The sequence below is a fragment of the Pelecanus crispus genome, chromosome 13 (genome assembly GCF_030463565.1).
Source record: "Pelecanus crispus isolate bPelCri1 chromosome 13, bPelCri1.pri, whole genome shotgun sequence".
NCBI lineage: Eukaryota > Metazoa > Chordata > Aves > Pelecaniformes > Pelecanidae > Pelecanus > Pelecanus crispus.
In genome coordinates this window covers 17,626,269-17,653,986 of record NC_134655.1, presented here as the reverse complement: position 1 = coordinate 17,653,986, position 27,718 = coordinate 17,626,269, and the positions used below count along the sequence as shown (strand labels likewise).

The window sequence follows — 27,718 nt, the reverse complement described above, 5'->3', positions numbered from 1 at the left end:
GGTGCAACAGGGAAGCAGTTGCAGCAGAAAGCCAGCCTTGGAGAAGATGTAACCATTACACTGACCAAGATGTGCCGACAAGATAGCATGTTCTTCACATCAAGCTTTGCTGCAAAGAGCCTGGTTTATTTTCACCATAAACCTTAACTGCTCAAATTCCTTTTCATGCTTATGAGCATAGTGTGCCTAAAGTGGACATCAGGTGCGGTTTTTTTAGAGTGCAGTTCCTGGAGATGACAGCAATACCTTGCCAGCAGCCATTCACAGCATTGCTAGTTTGGTAAAATACTGTTTTCTTCTTCATCCTCCTTTTGGATAGCAAAATTTTTTTTTCCCCAGATGATGGGTGCCATTTTATCCTGTGTAAGCCACCCGTTCTGGCTACTCCTAATGGCAGTCATCTCCACGGGTACCTGAAATCTTGTAAGACGAGACAGTGCATGTTGTTACATGTAGATATTTTGGCATTACTTCAGTAAGTGTGCAATCCATTTTCTTCTTTTCACTGAAGGATCTGATAGGGAAGACTCAGGTGGTGATACTACATGGACACCAGCTAGCAGCAAATCATCACTACGCACTCAACTTAATTTGCCAGCAATGCAACGAGCTGCGGCACCATTCTGATGTCTTGTCTGATGAGATCAAAAGGAAGCAGATGCGGCTGCAGAAGACCTTGGATCTTCATATGCGCCTTCAGCAGGTAGAGCTCAGAGGCACGGTGCCCTGAGAAGTAGATAGTTACCTGTCCGTAGGGTTAGCCTCTCCGCTTCATAGCTGGAAGCATCTGGAATTTGCAGCTTTGCTTCAACAGTTCATGATAGGAGAGTGCTCCCCAGAGGCTGGAGGAGCACTTCATCCCTCACTTAGCTGGTTAAGTTAGCAAACGGGTATCTGCTGGTGCTGTGAGTAGTGAGCAGAAAGAGGTGGGCATCTCCAGGGGACAATTCAGAACACCAGAGTTCAGCTGCTGCTGTTGCTCATGCTTTCATGATGCATCCATGTATTAATTGCCTTTTGAGGTTTTCATACCTGCATAGAGGTAATGCTTTCAGATAAACTCCAGCCTTTTTTTGTTAGCGATTTATTAAGCATGAACATAGCTGACTGTAAAATGAGGTGACAGATTGGTAGATAGGCGCAGCTGCTGTGTGCTAGCATGGAAGTGGAGTCATGTGGCTCCAATGCTCTTTGATATCTTAATCAGCATCAAAAAATCATTTAGGGAAATTCATGCTAATTAGGCCAGAAGGCACACGACTGTAATATGCTTGAGGCCATTAAGAGAAGCAGCGAAGTTTGACCCTGTTCCATTTCACTGTTTCGCGGGACTAGGGAACTTGTTTTTTTTTTCTCTGTATGCTCCACTTCAATATGGCATTAACCTGTGGGGGCGGACAATACCTCGGCAGCCTCTAAGCTGCAGGGCTGTGTCCTCTCCTGGGGTTCTTGCAGTCCTGGTTGGTGCTGGTGGTCTAGCTCATGGGCTCTGCTGGAGCACACCGTGGTCCTGCTCTCCATGGTCTCCCTTCCCATTCACAGCACTGGAGGTCCTCTTGTTCTTGGCTGCAGCATCTTCTCACACTGGTGCACACCACAGTGTGCGAGTGCCAACTGAACTCCTGCCTGGTGCTCAGCTTTACCTGTGCATGTTAAATGTACAACTTTAAAATGCAATTTAAAATCCTTATTTTTTTTTTGAAACGTGAATGCAATTACTTTGATAATTTCTCGCAGTTCAGGTCTGCACTGAGCCAGGCATTTATCTCAAGAAATCCACCTGTCTCATTGTGAACTCTGTAGTGCCCCCTTCAGCTTTCTGAGTTGGAGAAATAAAGATCTGCTTATCATTTGGTTCAACTAAGCACTAAATAGTGCTGTTGAAATGACACAACATAATGACAATACCACTGGTTTTATCCAGGTACAAGTGGGAGCGCGTCTTGGCTGGGTGTGTTGAGGACTGCAGTCATCCTCCAGAAAAAATGTGGCCTTTCTACTTTCTGATCAAAATGCAATAGCTGCTGAGCTCTTTAGGAGTACTAATTATCTCCATGTTGAAAATACAGATCCGGTAAATGATATTTATTCCTCATGGGGCCCTTGATTTAGTAGGGGTGTGGCTGATGGTCTCGCACCCTGTGTTTGCCTTGTGCTGTTAACCAGGCTCTGCAGTGCTGTGATGAAGGTGCCTACCTGCTCGCCAACCAGCAGATGGATAAGTGCCAGTCTAAAGAAGGCGCTCAGAAAGCTCTCCAGGACATAGAAAGATTTCTTGAAAGCTCTTCAGCCTACTTAAACTATGATCCCCAAGCCCTACACTATGATTTTGAGTCAGTCTTAACATCTGAATTGAAGGTAAGCAACCCCTCCAGTTCCTTGTTACACAAGTAAAGAGCAAGATCGGACTGTGCTGCAGTGTTGTCAGCTTTATAGTCCTCTGTTTTGGGTCAAAGTGCAAAATAATGGTAGTTATTTGATCACGGGAGTCTTTTTCACTCTCTACAGTGCCAGATACAGTCAGTGCAGGTCAAGCTTGAAAATGTTCGAAGCATGTTTGAGAATCGGCAGTCTTGCTTCAAGAAGCTGTTGGATAAACACGTGCGGCCCGTCCAATTAGTAGCCCCTCGGCCAGAAAATCCACCAAGATCAAAATCACCATTATTCTCTCCTAAACATGGTAAAATATTTTAAGTTTATGGTATTTTCAGATTATAATATTGCTTTGAGGCAGGAAGAGTAAGGCTAAGGACTGTTTTGAGAAACCAGCTAGACCTTGCTGGCTGATACAGAGTTGTTGTATAATGCTAAATGTACCTGAGATGGTTACTTATCTTTCCAATTTTTGTGTCTAGCTTCCCATACCTGTGTGAAGAATGGGGCTGGCTGCTTGGTAGTTATTTTCACTTCCTACTCAGTGAAAAAAGAAAGCTGTAAACAGCACATACTTCCAGTTCTGCTTTACTAGCATCCTACTTGGCTGAAAAATGGTGAATTAGTACTACAGGGAAAAAGGGCAAGGTTTATAAATTTATTAGCATACCTATTCTCTGTGGCAGTCTCCATAACTGTCTTGAGCTGGAACTGACACAGAGTTAGACTGATGTTTGCAAAGGAGTTTGGAGAAATGAGGAGCTCAAATCTCATGAACAGAAATGAGCTGGATGCTTAACTCCCTTTGATTCCTTGAGAATGTCTTCCTTAAATCCCAATTGTGGAATAATTAATGCCCATAAAGGTACAAATTCTGGTGAACTGAGGTCACCGAATGTTCTGCCTTGATTGTGGTAATGGGATGTGGCACAATGTTAGCTTTAAATGATAACATTAAAACTTTCATCCTTGGCAGTGCTGTATGTATCAGAATTAAAAAGTATTCCAAGGTAACGTCCATATATTTTAAACTAGGGACATGCTGAGTTATGTGGGAATATTAAATTCAGTGATCTGACTGTATAAAGCAATTAAACATCTGTGTTTTAACACAAATTTTTTTATGATGAATTAATGAATATTGGTTATGGTGAATTGTGGCAGGTGTCATGCAAACAGTACAAGTGGCTCCAAGTCAGGGAGTGACTAGTGTAAAAAACCAAGCTAGTGGAGGGATGGAATGAAGCTAGATGCAGTGAGGGGAACTAAGCTGCTCAAAATGCAGGCCAGCGAAGCACGTAAATCCCAAATTTCCTTTTCCTCAGGCCGATGCCACCTTCACTAAACCACATGGCCATCTGAACCCCTTTCCTCAATCAGGAAAAAATCTCTGAGTCTTTAAACTGGAGTGCTCCCCATTTTACCTAATGTAACTTTTCCAGCTTTCTAGAAACAAGAAAGTGTTAAGGAGGATTTATTAACTTAAAGAGAAGGTGTAAATGGGTGGCCACCTCCGTGGGATGTTGTGAGACCATCATCAGTTGGCTGGACTTATTTCACGCCTTTATGGGATGCACTTTTTTCTAGCTACGGCCCTCAGTTGCCTGCAAAGCGCAGGTATCTTCCATTAATCGTCTTTTTCAAAGAGATGATCAAGTGTGTTGAAATGAGCATAACCAGCAAGCGGGGAAAGACAAAAGGCTTCTCTTTGGATAGATCATGCCAAGAGAGCTTTTTAATAGGGCCTCTGTTTGACACAAAACATCAAACTGCTGCGGGCCTGCTGGCGGGATGTGCAGTGTCAAAGAGGCATGCTGGGCTCCGCTGGGAGTGCTTTGAGATGGATGGGTTTTATGGCGTGGATTGAAACCACACCACCTCTGAGCACATCACTTTTGTCCTCTTTTTCTTTCTTTTGTTCCCCCCCCTTCTCTTTCTGTCTGAGGACAGACACTTCCTCTTTCATCTTTGCCCTAGATTTGAAGCCTGTCTGATAAATGTGGTTCTAATTTTGAAACCACTTTTTTGGGGGAAAAAAGAGCAAACCTATCCTGTCCTGAGCCGTAAAATGTAGTGAGATGTGCAGAAGCGGTGTGGCAGGCTGTGGCGGAGTCCGGGTGCTGGAGTAAAGTTGCTTTTGCAAGAAAACACCAGCTGCAGCTGGTGGCCGTCTCCCGTCTAACTTCCTTTCCATGTTCCCTTCCCTCCAGCGGGAGTCTCCCAGTAGGGCCACTGGCAAGTCCTCACTTCTTTTAGGTCTTCCTGTCCATGATGGGTCACACCCCACGCATGCCTCTGATCCGCTCTCCAGCATCCAGACCTCTCTCCTCATCTGGTGTGTTCACACATGGAGGTCTGAGGCCTCGGTGTGGTAATATCTAATAGCTTTACCTTGCAGCAGCCCCATCTGCAGATGGGGCGCCTGCTCTCCACGTGGGTTTGCCTTCCTCTCCATCCATTTTTCTCCCTACATCTTCTGCTTCACAAAAGGCGGCTCTTCAGCGTCAGCACTGCTCAAACCGTCGCTCTAGACACAGCTGCTGCTGCATTCATATGTGCTGTGTTACCTTTTTTCACCCTGATGGAAATTAGGAATTAATTTAGAAATTAATGGAAATGGAATGGTTCATTAGTTCAGTTACTTTTTTTTCTTTACTTTGCTAGCCTCTTTTTTCTGTTTGTAAATAAGGTGAATATTGCGCATCAGAATGTGTTTATTTTTGGTCCATCTCAGAATCTGGTGCAGCCATTGGGGCTGCAGCCTGGCACGTGGAGCTGTTGCTGAGGCTGGAGCTGGCACGATGCTGTGAAATTAATTATTGCCATTCATGCTGGGGGAAAAGACCCTTTTGGTGAAGAATTGCCATATTGATGATTCAGGAGTAAGAAGTATTTGAAAGATGCCACATAACTCGTTGGGGAGATTGATGTTTTATTGTTAAGCTTCCAATTTACCTCTGCAACCCAAAGTATTACAACTTGTAATTATTTACTGACAATATCAATAAATTCTTCCAAGGTGGAGGAACAGTTTATACCAGCTGAGCATCTTGCCCTACGTTCATAAAAGGACTTTAAAACAGTATCCCAGTAGGTGATGTTCCTTTTGGTAGTTTATTTGATTTTATTGTTTTCTATCATTTGCACAGGCTTCACAGACTTTGTTAGGTTTTGATTACAGTATTCACTTAATGGACATTTTGTTTTTTCTGATTACTTTTTACTTTATGGCCTTTATGACCATCTGTGTGACTTGTGTTATTTGGTATTAGTATTGTTGCTTGAGATATCCTTTATTTTGTCAGTTTGCTTGTAGTATTAGCTAACTAACTATTCATTCTTAAAATGTATCCCATTTTTCTTTGTGACTTATTAGTTTCTGTCTGAACCATCTCCTTCACTATAGAGGTACATTAATAATTATGGGTTTTTTCTACCCAAGGTGTGGATTTTAATTCCAGTTTGAAATTCTCATTTGATCTCTCTCTCCCTGGGAAGAAAACATCAAGAAAAACTCTAAGTTCTCGCAAGGTAAAAGTTGTTATGAAATCTGAATGAGTTTTATACACTGAAAAACTGAAACCCTTCTAAAAAGTGATTGTACTTAAGACTGGATTTTAAGATGCTCTTTTTTTTTTCCCCTTTTAAACAAAAATACCCAAACCCCCTTTCATATCCATATGGTTTAGCTGGATTAGCCCAGCACCTGCGATCTGTCTTGGGTTGTTTTTCCAAGTCACAGATATTGATTTCTTGTGTGTTATTCCCTGAATGTTTTCTTTGCATAACAGTGATGTATATTAGGAAAACTCCCCATCCACAGGTATTTTCCCTGTGGAAACTGTTCTCTGGTCTCTGCACTAATGAATTATGTTACCAGTATTTCCAGATTTTATGTAGCAGAGTAATTTCTGGGAATATTTGACTACCCATTATACGCTATGCCCTTTTAAAGTTTTGTGTCACAAAGGATTTCTTAAAAGGAAGCGTATTTCATCCTTCCCCAAGGAGTTCCCATGCCGACATCAGGGGCTGGGCTTGGCCTGCCTCTGCACTGACCTCCCTGCAGCTCTTCCCAGTGCGTCCCATTTCTCTTCCAGATCGAAGTAATGCATGACTATCAGGAAAAACGGAATTCCTTGCAGTCTTTTATTTCAGACAGTGACGACAACTTAGATATACTAAAAGGGTAAGCTTTCACCCTATTTACATCACTCAAAATGATGTTTATTTCCTGCCAGTCCTTGCCCCATCCATGTGTTCCTCCAACCTGACCTAGGTGCTATCTCTTGTGCTTTTACCTGTTTTATTATCCCTGTGTTGGCTGTTCATGAGATCGCACTATGTTTTGGGCTAGTTGAACCACGCTGACTGCATGTGCGTTTTTTACAGACATAAAAATAATACACTTTTTTTTTTTCCTTTACTTTAGCCATGTCATAAATGAGCTTATAGAAACTGAGAGAGTGTACGTAGAGGAACTCTTCACTGTTTTGACGGTGAGTGACTTCTTCAGACTGCTCATTACTGTTCCCCAGTGACTTGTACAAAAGGGCACCTGCCACTCTGTCAAAAGCAAAAATGTGATGGGGCAGGTTTCTACCAAACTGTTAGATCCCAAGCTAGTCATAAATTTTCAAGTTTTCTCCCTAGCTTTTCTTTGTTGGAAGCATCTGCAGGAACAGTTGGTGCCAGGATGAGCTTTTCATCTAGAAGGAGGGAGAAGCCTTCTGTTTGTACACAAAAGCACCGGTAATTAGTTTTATCAGTGCTTGGAAAAAATATACGAAAAGCTGTTATTTTTAACTGTTCCCTAATTTCTTTTACCTTTTGGAGGCAAAAGAAAGCAGCTTGTGGTTTATCCTTGGGAGGATTCTGTCTCAATACTGTGAAGTTCGTGAACATATAAAGCTCATTTCTTTAGAAACCAGATTATAATTTCTCATAGTGCCATTTCAGACACTTCTGCCTTATTCCAAAATAACTCTTGCTGATGGACAAAACAAGCTGGCTGTTAAATAGCTCTCTCCCCTAGCATTTCTCTCACCCAGGAGCAAGCAGGATATAAATCTGTTGGACTGCAGGTAGTTACACGTAATTGCCCTGCACTGATTGGTTTTTTTTGGTTGAACCACACTCTATATGATAAAGTGGTTGGCAAGTACGCAGATTTATTACTGTGCATATCAAGTCTAGATAGAGAAAAATGGACAGATAGACTTAAGTTTTCTGAAGATAGTACTTCCTTTAAAGAGGGAAGCCTGCTTGCAGTGGTTAAATATAAATGACTAATTTTCCAGATACTTATCTTCTACTTCATCCTTAATCAACTACAAAATGCCTGCTTAGTATAAGGAATACTGATTCCAACCATAGTGAGTGTGAGAGATGAATTTGGAAAGTCAAAGAAGATATGCCGTACATACTGAATACATTTTTGCAAATGTTTTTGCTGTTCGTGTTAAAAGGACCTCGGTTCTGTACAACGCTTGGTGACTAGCATGGCCAGCTTGAGCTGTGGCTAATGGCCTTCTTGATGTCTTCTTTGCAGTGACAGTCCTGAGTTCCGGCCATGCCTTCTCCCTACCCTACAGTTAGGATGTTTACCATATCTGGTGAATGTTCCCATGTTGGTGGAGTCATGTGGTGTTACTGAGGGGAGCTTTGCATTATTCCCTAGTTCTACCCAAGAATTTGTAGTGCAGTGGTGTCCCTTCCAGCTCCCCCCCAGTTTGGGAGGCTGTGATTCCAAGAGGCAGGTGGAGCCACAGAGGACAGAAATCCTGAGGCATCGAGGAGAGAGAGACCCTAGGGCTCAGCAGGTCTTGTACAAGAGCAAAAAGCCCATTGATTTTGGTATTTGATCTCAAACTGTCTCTGCTTTGTAACAAGTCACCTCGTGCACTGGTTCTCATGAGGTTGCGTGTAACTGCGTACCCCATACAAACACGTTGCCACTCCTGTGTCCCACAGTCGTAGCAGCAGATGTGTTCAACCCAGACAGGTATTCCTCCGGGACCTCTCCCGCAGTCAGGCCATAGCGAGGAGAAAGTGGCTGGGATTTGCCTTTAGTGAATAGAGAGCATCTCCGCAGTGCTGGCCAGCCCTGTGGGAGCCATCCCAAGCCATCCCCTTCAGGACCGCAACCCCCACATGCCCAGGGACTGAAAGACAGGGGTTTAGGGACAAAAATAAGGAAATAAAAGGGATGCTGCACTTTGAAACAAAGCAGATGGTATTGAAAGTCTGTTCACGTCCCTTTGTCATCGGCCTTCGAGGAGATGCCAAGCCAAGGCCTTAGCTACTGAGTGATGAGCCCCTTTTGCATCCTTCAGGGCTACAGAGCTGAGATGGATAACCCCGCCATGCTCATCCTCATGCCTCCTGTACTGAGGAACAGGAAGGATGTCCTCTTTGGAAACATGCCTGAGATATACGACTTCCACAACAAGTACGATCCTGGCTCTATTTCCCCTTTTTGTCAGGCTGATTTCCTATAATGGTTAAATACCCAAGCTGTACCTTGCTCACCACTGCATTTTGTCTCTTCTCCCATCTCTTGCAGAATTTTCCTGCACAGTCTGGAAAGCTGCCTGGGAGCACCCGAGAGAGTGGGATTTTGTTTCCTAGACAGGGTGGGTGACTCATTTTCACGTATAAAGCAGACTTGAAGGCCAATGTTTCTCCTGATTTGTCGCACTCTGCAATATCTCAGTTATGTCAATTGAGTAAGATGCTTCTGATACGTAATACCAGCAGCAAGGCAGGGAGCGTAGGTACGTGGCCAGCAGCAGAAGGGGGAGGGCAGCAGTCATGACTATGCTGTGGTCTGCTGTGATTCCCAGCAGTGGTTCTTCTACCCAAGACTTTTAGATACTACAGTTGGCAGCGGAGATAAATGCAAATTTAGAGTTTGGGTGTTCACCTTATTTGACTGCCCAGCAGGTTTGCGTGCATGCATGTGACTTGCTTTTTGGCTTGCCTTACAGCGAGAGGATTTCCAGATGTATGAGAAGTACTGCCAGAACAAGCCCCGGTCGGAGTCCCTGTGGAGGCAATGCTCCGAAAGCACCTTCTTCCAGGTGAGCTGGTTTTTTCTACCAGGGCAGACATCATCCTGGGGCACTTGCTTGTCCTAAACACCCTCCTCAGCACCCCAGTGATTTTGTGGCATATTCTGTTTACCGTTGCATGGAAGCCTCACAAAAATAGCGGTTGGAGTTTCTTGTACACAAGGAGTTTAAGGCAGATCCATTCATTATACTATTTTACATGTTTTTTAAGTTATAGGCACCATATGACATTTTTACATGAAATCTTCAAAGTTATCAAACCATACTAGTCATGCTGCTGGAATAACTACTTATAGTTGGTATAGAACTTACTTGATCCGAATTCTTTGTTCCAGGAATGCCAAAGAAAATTAGAGCACAAACTTGGGCTGGATTCCTATTTGCTCAAACCAGTGCAGCGCCTGACAAAATACCAGTTACTTCTGAAGGTATTTCATATTTGGCTTTGAAAGGACATCAGGAGATACCTTTGTTTTCCGGTTTGTTTTATTTTTCACTAAAAGGTTACCTGTAAATCAGCACCAAGCCTTAGATTACATATTGCTTATCTTGGCCCTCTGTTGTGACTTTCAGTGAGGATGAAAATCTGCATACCTGAAAAAGGAACAAGTGCTTTTAACAAGCTGTTTTTATGGGGAGAAAGACTGAATCTGTTCAGGGATGCAAAATGACAGAAGCACTTCTAAGAAAACTGAACCAGAGATGATCATAAGAGTATGATGAATGAAATATATTATATTGATACATCTCTTCTTCTCCTCAGGTTGTTATAGTGCCTGTAATCTTTAATGCATTTATTCTTGTGTCCCCCGTCTGAGGCAGGGCAGTGCTGTTATTCCCACTTTCCAGAGTGTGAACGACAGTGGGGTGGTGGCTTCTGAGCTCCACCTTCCAGCTTCTTGCATGAGGGATGAGTTACACAAGAAGCTGTAAGTGGGCAGAGGAGGTCTGAAGTGAAACTAATTTTGTATCAGTGGTGTAATTCCCAACTCTGTCTTCTGCTTATTGACTTGAAGGCTCTGGATTTTATAAAATCTGTTCCTTGTGTCTGCCAGTCAGAAGACAATCATCTGCTGCAACCTCATTTAAAGGCATATATGACATATTGGCAGCTGATGGAAAACCTGAGCCTTATTTTCCATTTCTTACCAAGCAGGAAAACACAACACAAAGAACTCAGATGAGCGTGATGCCGCTCTATAAGCTGACACCATCCCTAAGGAAACCTAGAAAAAATGGGCCGTGCTTCAGTGATCTGTTCCACACCTCATACTGACTGTGGTTTAGAGCAAGTTTTTTCTGGTGACATATGAAGAATTCAGGCAGTGCAGGTTGCTCTTGGGCATAGGAAACTTTGGGTGAGATGGAAAAATCTGCTTTGTTCAAGTGCAAACACGTGCTCTTCCATTTCTATTTTCAGGAGTTGCTAAAGTACAGCACGAGCTGTGATGGAGTTCAGGAACTTCAAGAAGCTCTGGTTGCAATGTTGGATTTGCTAAAGTCAGTCAATGACTCGATGCATCAGATTTCAATAACAGGATATGATGTGAGTAGATTTGGGTAATGAGAGACCTTGCACAAGGCCAGATGATGCATTGGGAATGGATAGTGTCCCAGAATGTATGAGCTAAAAACTATACTAGAACAGCTACAAAGTGAATGGGATCAGGAAGCTCTTACAGGTGACAGTCTTCCATCTGATTGCAGGATTTTGGAAAAAATATCCGCATCCAAAGGACATGCCAAGTTGCATGGTGCCCACACTTGCCACCTTGTGGTTTTCGAGAGTATTTTTCCAGCATGCAACTTAGTTCTCTCATGGCTCACCTTACAATTCACCTGGGGTGTCTTCATAGCGTTTCTCATTCAACAATTAACTAAATACTCTCTGAGGCTGGTTTTGATCCTTGCCCATTGAAGTGGTTGTTTTTCCTAGGGCTTCAGAGAAGGGTGAGGGGTTGGCTTCCAAAGCTACTGGTGCCAGTCCTGGCCTGCTTGAGAAGTCCATCCTCTGAGACCTCAGTTCAGGCTCAAATCTCATCTGCCCTCTCCCACTGAAGTAGCCAGAGCCCTTGACCTGGACTTCTGTAGGAGCTGGAGAGTTTTCCTAGTTCTTCCAGTTACTGACTTGTATCCCTTCACATAGACTAGCTGCAGCCCTGCGTCCAAGACCTCTGCTCCCCTCCTGGCACCATGCCGTTAATCCCAAAAGATCATCTGATCCTTCCAGGAAGACTTATTCTGAGAGTGACATGCCTTGGGACATGGCTGGCCCCATCGCCTGTCATTGTTTGGACAGTCCTCTTACATTTTAGTTGACGTCTTTTTCTTTCTTTTTTTATACGTCGTACTCTCAACAGGGTGACCTGAGTGAACTGGGGAAAGTATTGATGCAAGGATCTTTCAGTGTTTGGACAGGACACCGAAAAGGTCCAACAAAAATGAAGGATCTTGCCAGGTTCAAGCCAATGCAGAGGCATCTGTTCCTGTACGAGAAAGCCTTGGTCTTCTGCAAGAAGCGAGAGGAGCATGGAGATGGATATGACAAAACCTCATCTTACAGTTTTAAGCATTTTTTGAAAGTAAGGACTTTTTAGTTGGGGCCATTGCCATGTATATTGTAAACCAATAACTCTGCAGACCCAGAGACCATTTTTCCTCTAACACAGTGGCTTGTTTTCTGCTATTAAGGGTTGTAATGCCCCATATGGAGTGCCAGGCCCATGAAAGGCTGTTGATTGTGATAAGCTGTAAGGACCCCCGTAGCTGAAGTAGCAGCTGGGAGAGCCCATGGACTCAAAGTCACATATGTGATGGCATCTGCCAGGGAAGTGGTGCTGTGGACAAGTCCCGGGGATGAGAACGTGCCTTCCCCCCTCCCCTAGTCCGCTTTCCAGGAGCAGGAGCGAGGGCATGAAACTGGGGAGGCCCTTTGCATCTTGCCCAGCCCACCTGGGAGAGCAAGGGAGCTCTTCACACCCCTGGTCCCCTCCCCTTGGGCTGGGGTCTGTCTGGGGCACAGCCTGGAGGAGCCTGGCTGCTCCTGAGCCCTGTTTCCCAGCCAGGAGGATGTGGAGATAACTCTTCTTCCTCTCTCATTGCCTTTCTTCTTTGGCAGCTCTAACTGCAGCTAAGAGTACAATTATCAGATGAAGAGAGTAGCCTGTGGCAAAGTATGAGGGACATAAACAACTGTCCCAAGCCTATAAATGCCAACTATTATCAATAAAAATCCCCAAATACTCCTCTATACGAGACCTTCTGGCATGCTGCGTGTGATGAGCATTTTGTCTCTGTACTCTGCCTTGTTTTTCTTGGTAAATAAAACCCCAATATGGGTATATCTTAGAATGGAAAAAACTGGGCACTTGGAGGCAGAGCCCTCAGGCCCGGGTGCTGCAGGTCCCTGATCTCAGCGGGGTCTGGAGAGAGAGATGCCATGAGTATTCAGAAAGCCATGTAAAAGTAGATAAGTCTGTTCAGCTCCAGTGCATGTTACAAATTGTGTATTCAAACCAAATCCCAGGCCATATGTTTAGGTACTCAAATGTTTTTCCCAAGCATCATCATTTTCTTTCTGGAGAGCTTGTTTTCCCTGCAGTACTTGTTTTACCATACATGCTTTTGAAAGAACTGAAGAGGTGGTGTGGGGAAAGCCTGCTCGGAGGAGAGAGAAAATCTCGTATTCAGGAGTCCAGGCAATGGGGCCGGGGTTTTTCTTTGCCTCGAGAGGGCTCATTTTCCAGTTGTTTGTGTTGCCACGCTGAGGGGTTGGGGTTATAGAATCCATAGATGCTGCAGGATTACATCTGTACACGCACGTCTTCAGAATTGCCGTCCTGAGGGCGAAATCATGTTTCTGGAGCTTGACATTTGTTTCATTCGTGATAGTATCAGGAAATTATTTTTCTTTGCAAGAATGTTTTCTGGGGATTCAGAATTAAAGCAAGCTGTTGGGTTGAAGCTGTGTAACTGGACGTCTGTAAAACAAAGAACCCCTCAGGATAATATTCCACATACTATGTAAAATACCCAGTGGTAAATATCTCTTCAGCTGAGATTCAGTAACTTAGAGGATACAGGTTCATAACTCAGTGCAACGCCAGGTAAATCAGTCTGCCTCTTACCACTGTGGAAGGTGATGCAGATGAACTCCAGCCCAGAGCTTTACACTAACCCACCTCTGTCTGCGTTGCAGTGAACCAACAGCTGGGGCACAGTAAATCCTGGTCAGGGGGAGGAACTAGAATTTCAAAATCCACTAACAGGAATGAACAGACCTTAAATATGTCTATTCCTGGCACTTTCCTTCGCATCCTCATAGTAGATCACCTGTAATTTCTAGTATCTTGATGTCTGGGCAGTTTTGTAGGAGCTTCTCTATAAATTGCCATGCCAGAAGACACAGAACTGGAAATTCTGGAATATGGATACGGCGCTCTCTAGGCTGCCCTTTCAGCATCTTTCATAAATCATTTTTTTCAAGTTTTTTAGGTTTTCATAAAATCAGAATGGAGCCTGATCTGCCTTTCTAAGGCTTTATGGCACTATACTGCACAGGATAAAATAATTTAAAAAAAAAAATCTAAAAATTAAAAAATAAAATATAACTAGGAAATACTGACTGCTGTGCAGTGATGGGCCTTTCTGCCTCTGGAGGCAAACACTTTCTCAGAAGTTCATAAGAGCTCTGCTGTTCATACCAGTGAAGAAACGAGGAAAGCTAATTAGCAACTTGCTTCCTATTTCCTGAGGCTGTTCATAGCCATTGCAAATGGGTGCCAACATTTGAAAAAGTAACTAGGAACAGAAAGTTTGCCCAGGTGACCTAATCTGTAAATCCTCATAGTCATTCAGACCAAAAGCTCTGAGGATGCACATATTAACAAAGAACAATGGGCTTAAGCTGCGCCAGGGGAGGTTTAGGTTGGAAATAAGGAAAAATTTCTTTACGGAAAGGGTGGTCAAGAATTGGAACAGGCTGCCCAGAGAGGTGGTGGAGTCACCATCCCTGGAAGTGTTCAGAAAATGGGTATATGTGGCACTTCGGGACATGGTTTAGTCTAGTCTACCCTTGACTGGTTTAGAGTAGACTTGGTAGTGTAGGTTAATGGTTGGACTGGATGATCTTAAAGGTCTTTTCCAACCTAAACGATTCTATGATTCTGTGTTAAACAGATGTTCCTTCTAGGGACTTATTTGTATCTATACTGATTTATCTAATGCAGTCTGTGTCAATAATTTATGATAGATGATACCATTATTATTAGATCTGTTTCAAAACATGAAAGTGGGGTACTTTAGCTATTTTTGACTGTCGGTTAATCAGTGATAAATTGCTAGCAAACTGTGCTTTAAGGGAGAAGATGGTTTATACGATATCAGGTATTAAAGAATTTCCAGCAGGTGGGTCAGAGGTCTCCCATTGCTGAAGAGTTTCTTGGTCTCTAATCATAGTTTTAGCTATTGATTCAGTTGGGTCATGTTGTGTAGATCCTGAATTACTTGGGCCTTTGGCATTTCCACCCAACTTTTCAAAAGTGGTCTGTGATAACGGGTACCTAGGTACAGCAGCATTCAGCCACGTCTAGCTTGAAGTCTGTGTGTTTCCTGAAAGCCAGGTTTATGGCAGCTCGGGCTGTATATCCAAAAATGAACCCTTCTTTTGGAGACCTCGGGATAATGTCTCAACTACAAGGATGGTCAGGGACATTGAACTGAAATTCCTAAAGGAGCTGAGGGCTTCACAAATGGGTTTTAAAGATCGCTGAAAGAATGAAACACAGAATTCAGTGAGTAAATAAAGAATCATATGGCAGAAATAATGTGGAAAAATAATGGGCCATGTATTTATAAAGCTTCATGTGCCTCACCTGAGAAATTTCATGCTGAAAGAGGTACGAGATGACTTTTCAGTTAGTCCTGCTGATTCCCAAATGAAAAGACCCCTAAGGTCCATTGATTGGTTTCAGAAAGCTTTTGCAAATACAGCAAGCTGGCGGAAAGTCAGGGAGGATAAGTTAGATAATGACTTTCAGTTGCTACTGAAATTAAAGTCGAAGAAATGTGTTAAATTGGGTGAAAACAGGCTTGTTTAACATGCTGCAAAATGTCTGGAAACATAGGGAAGAGGGAGAGATTTGTAGTATGTTTAATTTTTTGGTTCTTTTGCAGATGAATGCAGTTGGAATAACTGAGAATGTGAAAGGAGATCATCGAAAATTTGAAATCTGGTATAGTGGGCGAGAAGAGGTCTACGTTGTGCAGGTTTGTAGCTTCAAAAATGTGGATATTTGTACATCCTCACGGGATTATCAGACATTTAACTTGCATTTCTTCTTCCTCTTTGCCCATGTCAGCATTCACGGAGCTGTCCCAGTGGCTGGTCCTTGGTGTCCAGTCCAGAACTGGATGATGACTAGAAGTCATCTTAAAGTGGAGACAGAACTGCTCCTTGGAAATAGAGCCTTGTATTCCAGATGAAATCTCAAACAGACCAGTAGTTTTACTGTGCTTAATAGCTTGTGTGAATTGAGCTGGGAAATGGGCCTCATGCTTTAATAGACACGGGCCACATGTGCTCCTCTACAGTTAGATGTCAGAACTGCTCCCAGAGCAAAGGTTGAGCCTCTGTGGTGCCATTTCCAGTAGTCTTTTGACTCATCTACAAAATAGTAGCCCGATTGACCTGATTTCTCCCTGATTTTTTTTTGCCTTTTGTAGCATTTTGAATAGAAATTTATGATGGTGAAATGTTTGCCTAACGGGGTGTTCACAGGAAAACCCAGTGTGAAAATATTGTTGGCTGATGTTTTTTTTAATTAGTCTTCTGCCTAGCTTTTTTTTCTCCGTGTTACAACACTGTAGCCAACTTAAATTCATAAAGCGGATGTATGTAGCCAAGTATACATACATTCAAAAGGCAGATGTGGCCCTTTAGGTATTTTGTAAAAGAGATAAGATGCATGCACACGTGTGCTTTTGCCTGCACTCCTTGCGTTGTAGTGATGGTTCCACAATTTCCACTGTGTTTTGCCTGGATGTAGTGGGCATCATCAATTTTAAAAGATCAAGAATGTTTAAAACGTAGTGGTGGCTTTGGATAAAAGGGGATTTCAGATAATTACAGCATAGAAAAGTAAGATTTTATTCATACATTATAATGGATGAATCTTAATTCAAAATTCAGACAATTTTCTCTTCTTCCAGGCCCAAACAGTAGATCTGAAGATGGCATGGTTGAATGAAATAAGAAAAATTTTGTTCAAGCAGCAGGAACTTATAAAAGGTACATTTGACCAATTTCTCTGTGGCGTTCACTCTGCAGCAGAACCTTTCCTATTTTTACATTGCTGATCTTCATATCCACTAATTCTCACCAGAGAATTGATTTTCAGAAGAAGCCTAGTAGCAAAATACTGAAGTGACGTCTTACATTACAGAGAAATAACGTAACTTAGAGAAGTAAAGGCCAGGTGCTTATGTGAAAATGAATTACAGAAGTACATTTTTTTTGTCATTACCTTGGGGATTATTTCGCATTTGTTATCATAGGCTTAATTCAACAAGATACATAGCAGATGCCTAGTTTTAAGCATATTAGAGTCTTCAGTGGAATGCTCACTATTGGATTTGTGCTAACATACCATCTTAATCATAACTAAGTCTGTGCTTTGCAAGAGTCCCTAGGTCTGTTTTTCTCTAAACAGAAATCATTAGGGTTGTACAAAAGGTCTAACTTTTAAAATAATGCTTCAAGCGTGATGGTTACTAATTAAAAAAACGGATTTTAAGCTGGTGTTTGACCTCCCCGCAGTGGAGAAGCAGCAGCCTGGCTCATGCACGGACCAGCTCCCACTCTCTTCCCAGCTGAGCGATGGGTGAGTCCCAGGAGCTGGACCAGAGGCTCTTGCTGGTACCCTCCCGCCACTGGGCACCCAGTGCCTTCTGGCCATATCCTGGCTCTGTGCTATTCCCCTCACCCCATTTCTGTCCGAGACCTCTGGGTAGGTGCAGGAGGGATGTGCTGCAGTTGGTCCTTTGGTGGCGGTGGTCTGGGGACAGGGTCTGCAAGGGCCACGCTCGAGCGCTCACCTGGCAGCACAGCCCGAGCTGCAGCTCCTCTGCAAATGGAGACGAAGATTAAAGATGGTGCTCAGATTCAGAGAAAGAGATACTGCAGCAATTTTATTTCCCCTCCCCCCAAAATTAAAACCAGTCACAAAGTCCTTTACTTTTATAGAAACATAAATTAAAAAGTACCATTGTTATTTCTGACCCTGTTTTACAAAACCTTGTGGAGTTTACGTTCATTCATAAAGTAAAACTAAGATGGGTTTCTGTTTTTTTAATCATTCAGAAAGCAGCAGAGAGCCTCCATAAGCTCAGAAGAGAACGACTCGGAGCGCACCAGCCCGGTGATGCTGGACAGTGGGCTCCTGTCCCCGCAGAACAAGCCCCACAGAAGTACGGACCCTTCCCCTTCCTTCGGGGCGCGCTTTGCGGGTGCTGGGGTACCCCCAAACCTGAGCTGCATGCTGTCTTGCAGGCTGGCCGGGAATGTCACAGTCCCTGGAAATCTGCGAGGGGCTGGAGGAGTGGTCGGGTAACCAGTACCTCTCCAACTGCTCGGACACCGAAGAGGAGGACGGGAACCAGCTGGTTAGTACAGAGGCGCAGTAGTCCCAAAGCTCGGGGTGCTGCCGGTTTTGGTCATCTTGCTTTGTTTTGCTTGACTGGATAATGGATGTATCGTGTCCATGTGTCTCAGATTTTCCATATCTCAATTTTGGGGAATGAGGAGATGGCTCAGCCACAGTTTCTTGAAATTATTTTAATTAAGGTAGCTGATAAGGCTCTGTTATGTTCCCTGGGGCAGTCAGAAATAACAGCTGCGTGATATGAAATGTAGCTAAATAAGATAATTTTTCTTACTACCACAGTCTCCAGGAAAATATAAAGCCCTTGCAGACTGCAAGAGGAGGGGATCAGAGGACCTGCTGGTGAAAAACGGGGATGAAATTCAGCTTTTGCATGAAGATGGTGAGGGACAGTGGTAGGTATTTTAGGATTACTTTGCCTTCTCTCTCAGAGCCTGCAGGACAGCCCCGTGCAAGCTTGCTTGCCTGGCGATACGCTTCTTACAGCTTCTGATTAAGTTTTAGACTATTCCAGAAAGCTGGAGAATTCATTGCCTTGCCAAGACTAGAGGCCAAACGCACTGGCTTGGCCTGGGAAAACATGTGAGGACCTCCCTTGCCATGGGTGTCCGGGTGAGCTGTGTTTTACCAGCACCTTCACAGCCCCTCCTGCCACGCCCTCCCTGCTTTGGGTGATGCTTCAAGTGAGAGCTTTTTGCCCACCCCAGCTCAGCTGTTGGTTTTGTTCCTCTGGGCTTATTAATAGCAATATTGAGTAATTGCGAGATGTTTTCCTCCCTTGAACAGCTGTATGAGTGTTAACCGGTTAATGGCTGTGGACCAGCTTTCTGTTGTATTTAAAGCTGTGGCTCGCAACATAACGCTTCACAGCTGGTTCTCTCCTTATGGCTGGGAGCATTGCCTGGGAAATCACCATACCCAGCCTCCTGCCTGTTGAACCATTCGTCTCGTCATCTTGGAGAGCAGTGTGCCCTCTGATTTTTGAAGCAATTTGGCTGAGATTTCTGGCTGTCTTTCCTTTCCAGGTTGATTTCTGACTAGCTTTCATCAGCCAGCCCAGGGTCTCAGTAGGAGAGAGCGCAGCGCGCTAATACCTTGTTCGGGATGCGGAGAGGGTGATATTAGCAGGAGCCTGAATCAGATATGTGCAGGCGCTAGCCCGTAAATGCACAGACACAAATGCCCTGTGGAGGATTCCTGGTTGACATCTACAGCCCTTGCACTTCAAGGGAAATTCAGTTTGTTGTTAGCAAAAGCAAGGTGTAAAGCATCCTGGTATTGCTGAATGCTCAGCACCTCTTGCGGTGGTTTCGGCCAGTGCCAGGCAAAGATTTCTCACACCAAATTTATTTGTTAGAGCAGATTTCACTGCATGAGTGAGACTGAGAAATGTCATTTATGAGCATGAGTATTTCCAGCTGCCTACATCTTGGCTTGAATTTACTTATAGTACCCTGACTAAATTCATCCTACCAGTCTAGCTTAGTAGCAGAGGATTGAGAAAAGTAATTGCCCTTGGCTCTATTGGTAGTCAATGGAGGGAAACCAGCACCTCTGGAGAGCGATGCAGGTCTTGGGCAGGATAACTCAATGCTCTGGAGAGTCCTGTTCCTCTCCATTGACTAGAGAGGGGCCCAAAGCAACTGTCCTCCCAATTTGGGTTTTCTAATTAGGTTCCTAAATTTAGGTGGGAAGAATACTTTAAATGCATGCCCAGCTCCTGTTAAAATGATTCCCTGGTTTGAACAAATTGTTGGTTGCACCAGCAGCTGTGTAGCGTGTGCCCATACCAAACTGCTCCTCAGTTGGTTTGTTTCTTTTACTAATACCGTTGTCATTCAAAGGTTGGTGAAAAACCTAAACAGAAGAAAAGAAGGCTGGATTCCTGTCCACAGTCTGCAGATAGTAGTCGGTGACTGCAGATTTCGGAATGCCAAAGTCGCAGGTATCATATAGCACACCTAGCAGAAATATTTCATAACTCCAATCAGGTCTTTTAAGCCATTTGCGTTACACTTGATGTACTAAATCTGGCTGCATATGCCTCTGCAGGAAAAACAAGAAAGCAGCTACTCCAAAAACCATGCAAAAGTAGTAAATTAAGCTTTTTTTTGTTTGTTAATACCTTAAGACATTTCTGTGACTTTAGGCACTAGTAAATTAAAACCAAGCATTTAAAAATGTAGATTTCTTTGCAAGAGCACTGGGTAGAAGATTGGGGAGAAGAGACGGAGTCTGATCAGGGATTCCCGTGACTGTTTTGCCTACTCGCTGCTGTAGCTCAAACCCCATGTGAATAGGAGGTCCCTAGGCAAAATCTCCTCCTGCTGCAAAAGACGTCGTGGCCTGACCCCCACAACTCTCAAGGCAATACTTCATTTCTGCAGCCTCTCTCTTGCCCTCATTGCTGCCTGCTTGTAAATTCATTGTTAGAATAAAGTTTATAAACAGGTTAGCAGGTTTCAGCAGAAGGCTTCTAGTCTGAAAAATCGTATTTCTCATTTTCTCGCTGTAAATATACATAGAAATAGATAGGGAAGCATAACAGATGACACAAGAAAATGCCTTAAGAGGAACCTGTCGCCTTTGCCATGTATGCAGCATCACCGCTCCACATGTTGCCTCATCACCATGCTGTCCACTGGAAACGGGAGACCAGGGTTTGCCATGGGAGCCGCTCAGGAAACCCACATAGATTTAGTCCATTAAAAAAAAAGAAGAATCCACCAGTTATGGCCATATGAAACAAATTTTGCAAGTAGATTTCTTTTTTAAGTACTTCCTTCTTGTCAAAATCTATTGTTTTGATGAATATGAAGGAAGCCTTCTGAAAGGCTTAAAATTCCAGTCAGCTCTTGATGGTTTTCCAGTATATTTCAATGAAATCTTTCCTATACAGGTTGGTGTTTTTTTATCCCCTTTGTTGCAGAGCAGTCAAATTTCACAGGTTGGAGGTTTTCTGACTTTACGTAAGGGGTAGCTCGTAGCGGGCTAGCAGCACAGCTGAGAGGGTTCCCCTTGGTGTGCTCCCACCCTGGAGCACCACGTGTTGTCTTCTCAGCAAGTCTGGATATCGCATCTCGCCGGGTCCTGGACCGCAGCCTGTGCAGGAGGTTTCTCCAGCCATAAATGCATCTTGAAAACAGGGTGCCAGCAAACTTTGAACACTGGTTTGCTTTGCCAGTACTCATATCCTCCAAAGCCTAGAGACTCGCAGCTCCAGGCTGGTTTACAAAGTTTCTGAGTACAAACTAAGGAGAATTTCACAAGGCAAAACCACAGAAACCTCTTGTAAGCTCATGCCACTGCCCAGATGCTTTGCAGTCATGTTGTCAGGGTCTAGTCGCAGCACTGAGGCTCTGTTTCCCCTGTTAAGATTAACTCTGTTCTCTCTCGCAATTGCTGATCGTGTATGCAGTCTCTAGGCGTGATTCTAATTTTACATGCGCTCCAGGCAGTGTTGTAGGATGAGGTAGGATGTTTTCTTGCTATTTCCTAGAGCTATTCCTAGAGCTTTTTAGTGACAACTCCTTATAGCCATAATGTACTTGCACTCTGAAAACTGATTTTCAAACAGTACCTTGCATTTAGCAATTCCCTTTCCACTGCGGACTGGTCATTTTATGCTGCAGGTGACTTTGTACCACTGACTGCTCAGGATTGCAGTCTGGATTGGGCTCTTTTCTGCTTCTTCAGAAGATGGAGCTCTTGCTCCAATATAGCAGAGGGAGACTTAGGCAGCCAAGCTTGTAGAGCAAAGTAGGGGCAGGAGGGAGCACCATAACCCTCACATATCATTAGCTGCTTGTGCCGAAATGCTGTTTTGCACGTAAGCAGGGTAAACTTGATTGATTAACATTTTGTGGGGTCCCCCAGAGCTTAGAGTGTGCCGGAGTCGCTTCAGAGCTGGGGGAGGGCAGTCCTGGCCCTTCGCGGCAGGTAGTGCCTCTGTTATTGCTCACTCCAAGTCCCCACAATAAATAAAAATCTAGCTCCAATCACAGAATTTCATAACCAGAATTCATACAAATCTGGGATTTGTTTTTTTTTCAGTGCAAAGTCTTTAGCTGAATAGATGAAATGGTTCCCTTACCTTAACATTTTTTCTTAGATTTATACTGTGGCCCTGACAAAAATCTCCCACCACAGGATGGCTGGTACCTGCATGCTTACGAGCCATTCCTCTCCCCTCCTGCTAATTATTCCAGTGTTGGGCCAGTACAAATCATAATGAAGTTACAGGGAACTTTTTGCTGCCCATTTTAAGTTATCAGATGAGTATTTGATCAATGCCCCACTCCCTCACCATTGCCAGCTTTGCAAATCCACCATGCTCCTGCACCTGGCTTGCCAAGGGACAGCCTATGTGCAAAGCTGAACTTGCAACATCCAAATGAATCCACAGATGATTTTGCTTCCTTTCCTCACACGGATGCATAGGTAGTTTTCCTTATAGATGAGAGGTTACTATTGGCAATGCCATGTAACTGTTGATAAAGCAAGTATTTTGGTCCAAATCTTGTTTTGCAGAGGGGTGTGTGGGGGAAACCTTATTAAACTTTTGGTAAATCTTGTCCTGGATATAAGCCAGGAGGCTTTTTGGGAGGAAGATGGCTGGCTTGGAGGTCAGTTTGAAAACCAGTTTTCCTTCTGGTGTGCCTCTAGCTTTAATTTCTGAGATTAGTCCTTGTTGCTTTCTTCTGAATAGATTTATTCTGCCTCCTGTGCAAATCCACGGTGGATTTTTTTATGTGTGTGCCATAGGAATAGTTTTGTATTGCAGGTGATAACACACATCTCAAAATGGAAAAGGTTTGGAGAGAACTCTGCTCAGAAAAAGCAATATTCAGAAAATAGCTACTGCTGAGATTTAGCCGTGTGTTGCTAGTTTAAGCTGCCTTGCTAAAGTGGTCAGACATTGCCTCGTCAACTGACTTGACTTTTGCACCTCCTTGTTAATTCATATAAGATTATCTCTTCATTGCCCTTGTGCAAGACGCACATCTCGGGGGCGGTGAGGCCTGCGGCATTATGATCCCAACTCCTCTTCCACAGCGGAGCAGGAGACAAAATATTTCTGCAAGTCCCCTGGTTGCTAACGTGCCAGAGATCGTGATTTACAGCCCTGGCAGTGTCTGTGTCAGTGAAGGAGAAGGCATCTCGCCTCTCAGCTGTGCTGCAGCACCCACTTCATGGCAGACGGAGAGGGGGGATGGCAGAGATGAGGTCCTTGCTGTCACCCAGAGCAGATGTGTGACTCGGTTTCACTTCAGCGACCCAGTGCTCGTGTCCAGCAGCACCGCAGCCTCCCCTCTCATTGAGGGGGAAGCTCTGTCCCTGCTCTTCTTTTCTCTCAGCAGTGATAAACGGATGCAAGCAAAAGTAAACCTGTTGCTTGCTCCCGAATTTTCACGTCAGAGCAAAATGGGGCCAAAGCATTTTCAGCTTTTTTCACCTGACCTTTAAAAGCTGGGCAGAGAGAAGGGCAAGTTTCCGATTTCCACTCGCTGCGTGGAGGTTGCGTGAGACTGATTTCTGTTAGAGGGAGCATGAAATAGAGTAGCCTGAATAAAAAAGGGATTCAAATGAAAAATGGAAGCAGTGATAAATGCCTTTACTTACTAGATTATATAGTTAAAAGGAATATTGCTACAACTTTCAAGTTCTTTTAAAGAGCAAAAAAGTTTTACGGCAGAATTTGACTTGAGCCCAAAGGCAAGGAGCATTCGGGGCAGGCGTGGAAGGATGCTCTGTGCCAGGGCAGGCGCACACACCCGCTTGGTTTAAGGAGGACGCAGGCTCCTGTTCTACACGCCAGACCCTCCCCTAATTTGTTTTAACACCCCACTTGCCAAATTATCTCTTCCTTACGGGGATCCCCTGTGTGTGCTCTTCATGCAATAAAGCTGAGTAAAGGTTTCGCCCGCTGGTAGTGCCCGAAGGACCGAGCTTGCACGTCCTCTGCTCCTGCTGCCCAGGGCGGTGGGGATCGTCCTCTCGACTGTGGGGAGCTTGAGGCAACCCTTTACATGGCTCCCTAGGCCACGTGGTTTCAATCTGCCCGATAAGAGTATCGTACGTGGCTGAACTGGAGCTCTTGCAGGCTGGCGTAAGCATGTTAGCCGAAATGCGCGAGTTTTGTCTAAGTTCTGTTCCAAATGCCGCTTGTAGTTTTGAAGATGCAGCGCAGCTGTCTGCACTATTGCTCATGCACTTTAACGATTGCAGCCACAGGCTTTTGTATTTATGCAGGGTCCATTGAAGGTAATGTTGATTTCTTTTTGGCCTTTGAAACGTAAAGCAGGGTCTCCTTGTATGCCAGCCAGCTTCACAGAACTGCTATTTTGTAATGCTGTAGAAAATCATTTTGAGCCTGACAAAATGAGGCGTCTAGAGAAGATATCAGCTGGCTGCGCTGCGATAATCAAGTGATAGATGATGGAAATGAGTCAAACCCTGCGGTCCTGCCTTAGACAAGGCTCTCACAGAAGCTAGTGGGAGTTCAGCTTTTAGGGAGAACTGCAGGAGTGCACTTATTTTTTTTATGTTATACAAATGTTACATGATTACAGGGAACAATGTATTTCTTGGAATAAGATGCTTTAATATTAACATCAATCTTCATTACTTTATAGATGCTGCCCTGTGTAACACGAGAAAGTTTAGTTCCCCTTGAATTGAGGGTGAACTAGTAGCATCCTATTTTCGATGCTCTTTGGAAGCTTTCAACTAAGTGTTACAGAGAAATAGCACAATAGTTGGAGTTGTCCTGTACTATTCATCACATTCACAGACCTCCACAGCTTCATCTGCACTGAACGGGACTGGGGTCCTAAGCAGCTTCTCATAGTCATAAAGGAAGCCATTCTCTGCTCTTTCTTTTTTTTCTCCTGTGGAAAGTACAGTATTTTATTAATTTTACCTGCTGTTTTTCCATGACATCCATCACGTTTCATCAAAGAAGTACACTACAGTTTCCTGATACTTTGTTTAGATGCTTGAAATTTCCTCTACAGGTTGAAGGCTTTACCTACTTATTAGCTGACAACTGTTGAAGTTGCAAATAAAAGAGTTGAGTTTTGGTAAACCAAAAAAAAAAACCCCCAAAACCAAACAAAGAAGCTGTATGTCCTGCTTAATTGATTTTATGAATGGATTTTTCTTAAATATCTACTTCAGCTATGTGAATGTAATGTTCTGTAAGAGCATCATCTGCCTGACTCACATGCAAAGATGCAATAACGCTAAAGATCCTCTTTTTGCACTTAGGGTCTGACTCCAGCCCATTGCAGTCAGTCCCATTGATTTCAGTGAGGTTTGGATCAGGTCAAACTGACAACTCAGGGTTGTCACCAATCACTTAGGGTCCCAAAGTGTCCCAAGGCTGAAACCTGTATCTAGCAAGTGTTGAAGTTTACATGAAATGTATGTACTTTTTGGAACATGTGCCATAAATCAAAGTTTAATGTCCATGTTTGCACTAAGGATGTTCTTGTGATAAGACTGTACTTTTCAGCATCTTTAACAATAATGTATCTATTGAATTTTTGAGAAAGAATATTGAACACTCATAATTTACTTTTGTGTTTCTCTGTCTAGTTTTGCTTTTGTAGAACATAGGTACAGGTGGTTTGACTTCTAAGCAGATGTGTGCAAAGAGCATCTGGCTGTGCTGAGAACAGGGTTGATAGTATGCATGCGGTAGTGAATTTACTGTCCCGTCAAAATGAAACGTTTTATACTGTGGACTAAAGAGGGACCTTTATGATCTGACTTTGATTTGTGAACCATGGATTCATAGACACAGTCCCAAGTTGTTAAGTTAAAACATACCGGGGTGGGGGTTTTTTTGGTGACCATTTTTGTACGGAGGAATTGTTGAACCACTTGATGGCTGTGGTGGCCTGGGGGGTTCCCCGCCGCGCTGGCACGCAGTGGTGGGCATTTCTCCAGTTCGGGTGGCCAGTATTGCAGGTAAACCCCGTACACCCCCAAAAACGTGACCAGCTGAGTTTGAACTGAGCAACTTTGCAAGACCTAGAAAGATCCCAGTATTCTTCAGCCACTGGAATCAGAGCAGGGAGTTTTTAAGTCACTGAAGGTTATTTCCATCTACTTAAAAATTGGTCACAATGCACTTGGTAGGTGGAAAAGTAGGAGTCTCTTAAGTTACTGTCGGGGCTGTTTATAGTGGTAACAATTCTTGTGGTAACAGTACACATTTTGAGGTACAACTGTAAATATTTGTCTCAAACATAGCACACATTGCATATTAAATGGTTTTAATCTTTTTTGTCTTCCATAGTTTTAAATCTAAGCTTTTATTAATTTATGAGGTTGATAAGTTCTGCAAATCTGAATGTACAGTCTGAGATTTTTAACATTTGAAACTTTGCACACGACATGGTATGTTACCTTAAGTATGCTGTTGAACTAGGCTCTTCATGTATATGTTATTATAAATTACAGTAGAGAATTTTCTCTGACTGCAAGTTTAAATGAACTATATTGTATATGTACCTGTAAAAAAATGTGTTAAATCTATATTTAAAGATTAAAAACTTGTTAAATAAATTCATACGAGAGTATGTAATTCTGTCCAAAGACACGTCTGGTATAATTCTAGAGGGGAAAAAAAAAATTCTCACAGCATTGGTTTTATTGAATTTCTTTGGAGCAAATACAACCTTCTTACATGCATTTTGATTTTAAAATAAGCAGTGGCAGATGATCCGATTAGCTTCTTGCTGGAGGTAGTGGCAATGAAACTGGGAGAGGCACCTTAGCACTCGTACTGATGTCTGAAATAGCAGCTCTTGAAATCCTGCCCTGGCTCAGGGCGTCTCCATCACCACTCTCCCCTGCATCCCAGCACCGGGCAGCGCTGCCAGGAGGGGTCCCCAGGCCGGGGGCCGTGTTTGCGGGTGGGCGCACGGGGACCGTGCAGCCATCAACAGCCCCTTTGCAGGCGGTGTGGGGGGAGAGGTGGTCTTGGGGGCACGTCTCACCAGGCGGGAGGGAGGAGACCCTCATCACTGGGGTTCTGCCGCTGGGGACGTGCCGTGGTCCTGTGCGCTGCCTGCAGCGGGGCAAAGCCCGCGCATGAGCTGCCCGCGCCAGGCATCGCAGGGTGCAGTTCCCAAAGGCCACGCTGTTTCCCCGTGCACCCCTGGAGTTTTCCATGGGAGAAGCTGTGAGGCAAACCAGCACTGATCAGAGGTAAACCTCCTTTCCTCTGGGATTATTGCCTTCCCTTGAAGCTGGGAAGCGCGTTAAGCCCATTTGAGTCAGCCTGGCACAGGACCTCTGCCCAGCGTAGCCTTTCCCCGGGATGCCACCTCCCCTTCCCCGTGCCTCGGTGCCAGCACCCACCCTGGGCATGGGGCAGGCTCCTCCCAGCGAGGTTTCTCCCACCCGCTCAGACCAGACACGGGTGTCCCACGCCGTCTTGCACTCAGGGGACATCCCACAGGCTCGTTCGGGGAGGGCAATGCTCCGTCTCCATCACCACTGGCAGCGCCCATGGCTGCAGTCTCTAATTTAACATGATTAACACGGAGACCAGAACAGGTAATGAGCACTAAGCAGTTCTCTTTAGAATCCTAACAAGGC

The 27,718-nt window shown here is 44.1% G+C and overlaps 1 protein-coding gene across 1 annotated transcript in view; it reads left to right on the top strand.

The window, feature by feature from the left end:
* MCF2 (MCF.2 cell line derived transforming sequence) overlaps positions 1–24,782 on the top strand; it is a 58,591-nt gene extending 33,809 nt beyond the window's left edge. The window contains exons 11-30 of the mRNA XM_075720382.1: positions 512–703; positions 2,167–2,358; positions 2,509–2,680; positions 5,816–5,904; positions 6,474–6,562; positions 6,806–6,872; positions 8,709–8,824; positions 8,939–9,008; positions 9,363–9,455; positions 9,782–9,874; positions 10,867–10,992; positions 11,807–12,028; positions 15,621–15,713; positions 16,656–16,734; positions 17,263–17,326; positions 17,806–17,912; positions 17,995–18,107; positions 18,389–18,501; positions 19,951–20,051; positions 24,742–24,782. Coding sequence (XP_075576497.1) covers positions 512–703; positions 2,167–2,358; positions 2,509–2,680; positions 5,816–5,904; positions 6,474–6,562; positions 6,806–6,872; positions 8,709–8,824; positions 8,939–9,008; positions 9,363–9,455; positions 9,782–9,874; positions 10,867–10,992; positions 11,807–12,028; positions 15,621–15,713; positions 16,656–16,734; positions 17,263–17,326; positions 17,806–17,912; positions 17,995–18,107; positions 18,389–18,501; positions 19,951–20,051; positions 24,742–24,782 — 2,232 coding nt within the window. The remainder of the gene's footprint in view (positions 1–511; positions 704–2,166; positions 2,359–2,508; positions 2,681–5,815; positions 5,905–6,473; positions 6,563–6,805; positions 6,873–8,708; positions 8,825–8,938; positions 9,009–9,362; positions 9,456–9,781; positions 9,875–10,866; positions 10,993–11,806; positions 12,029–15,620; positions 15,714–16,655; positions 16,735–17,262; positions 17,327–17,805; positions 17,913–17,994; positions 18,108–18,388; positions 18,502–19,950; positions 20,052–24,741) is intronic.
* Positions 24,783–27,718: the final 2,936 nt, after the last annotated feature.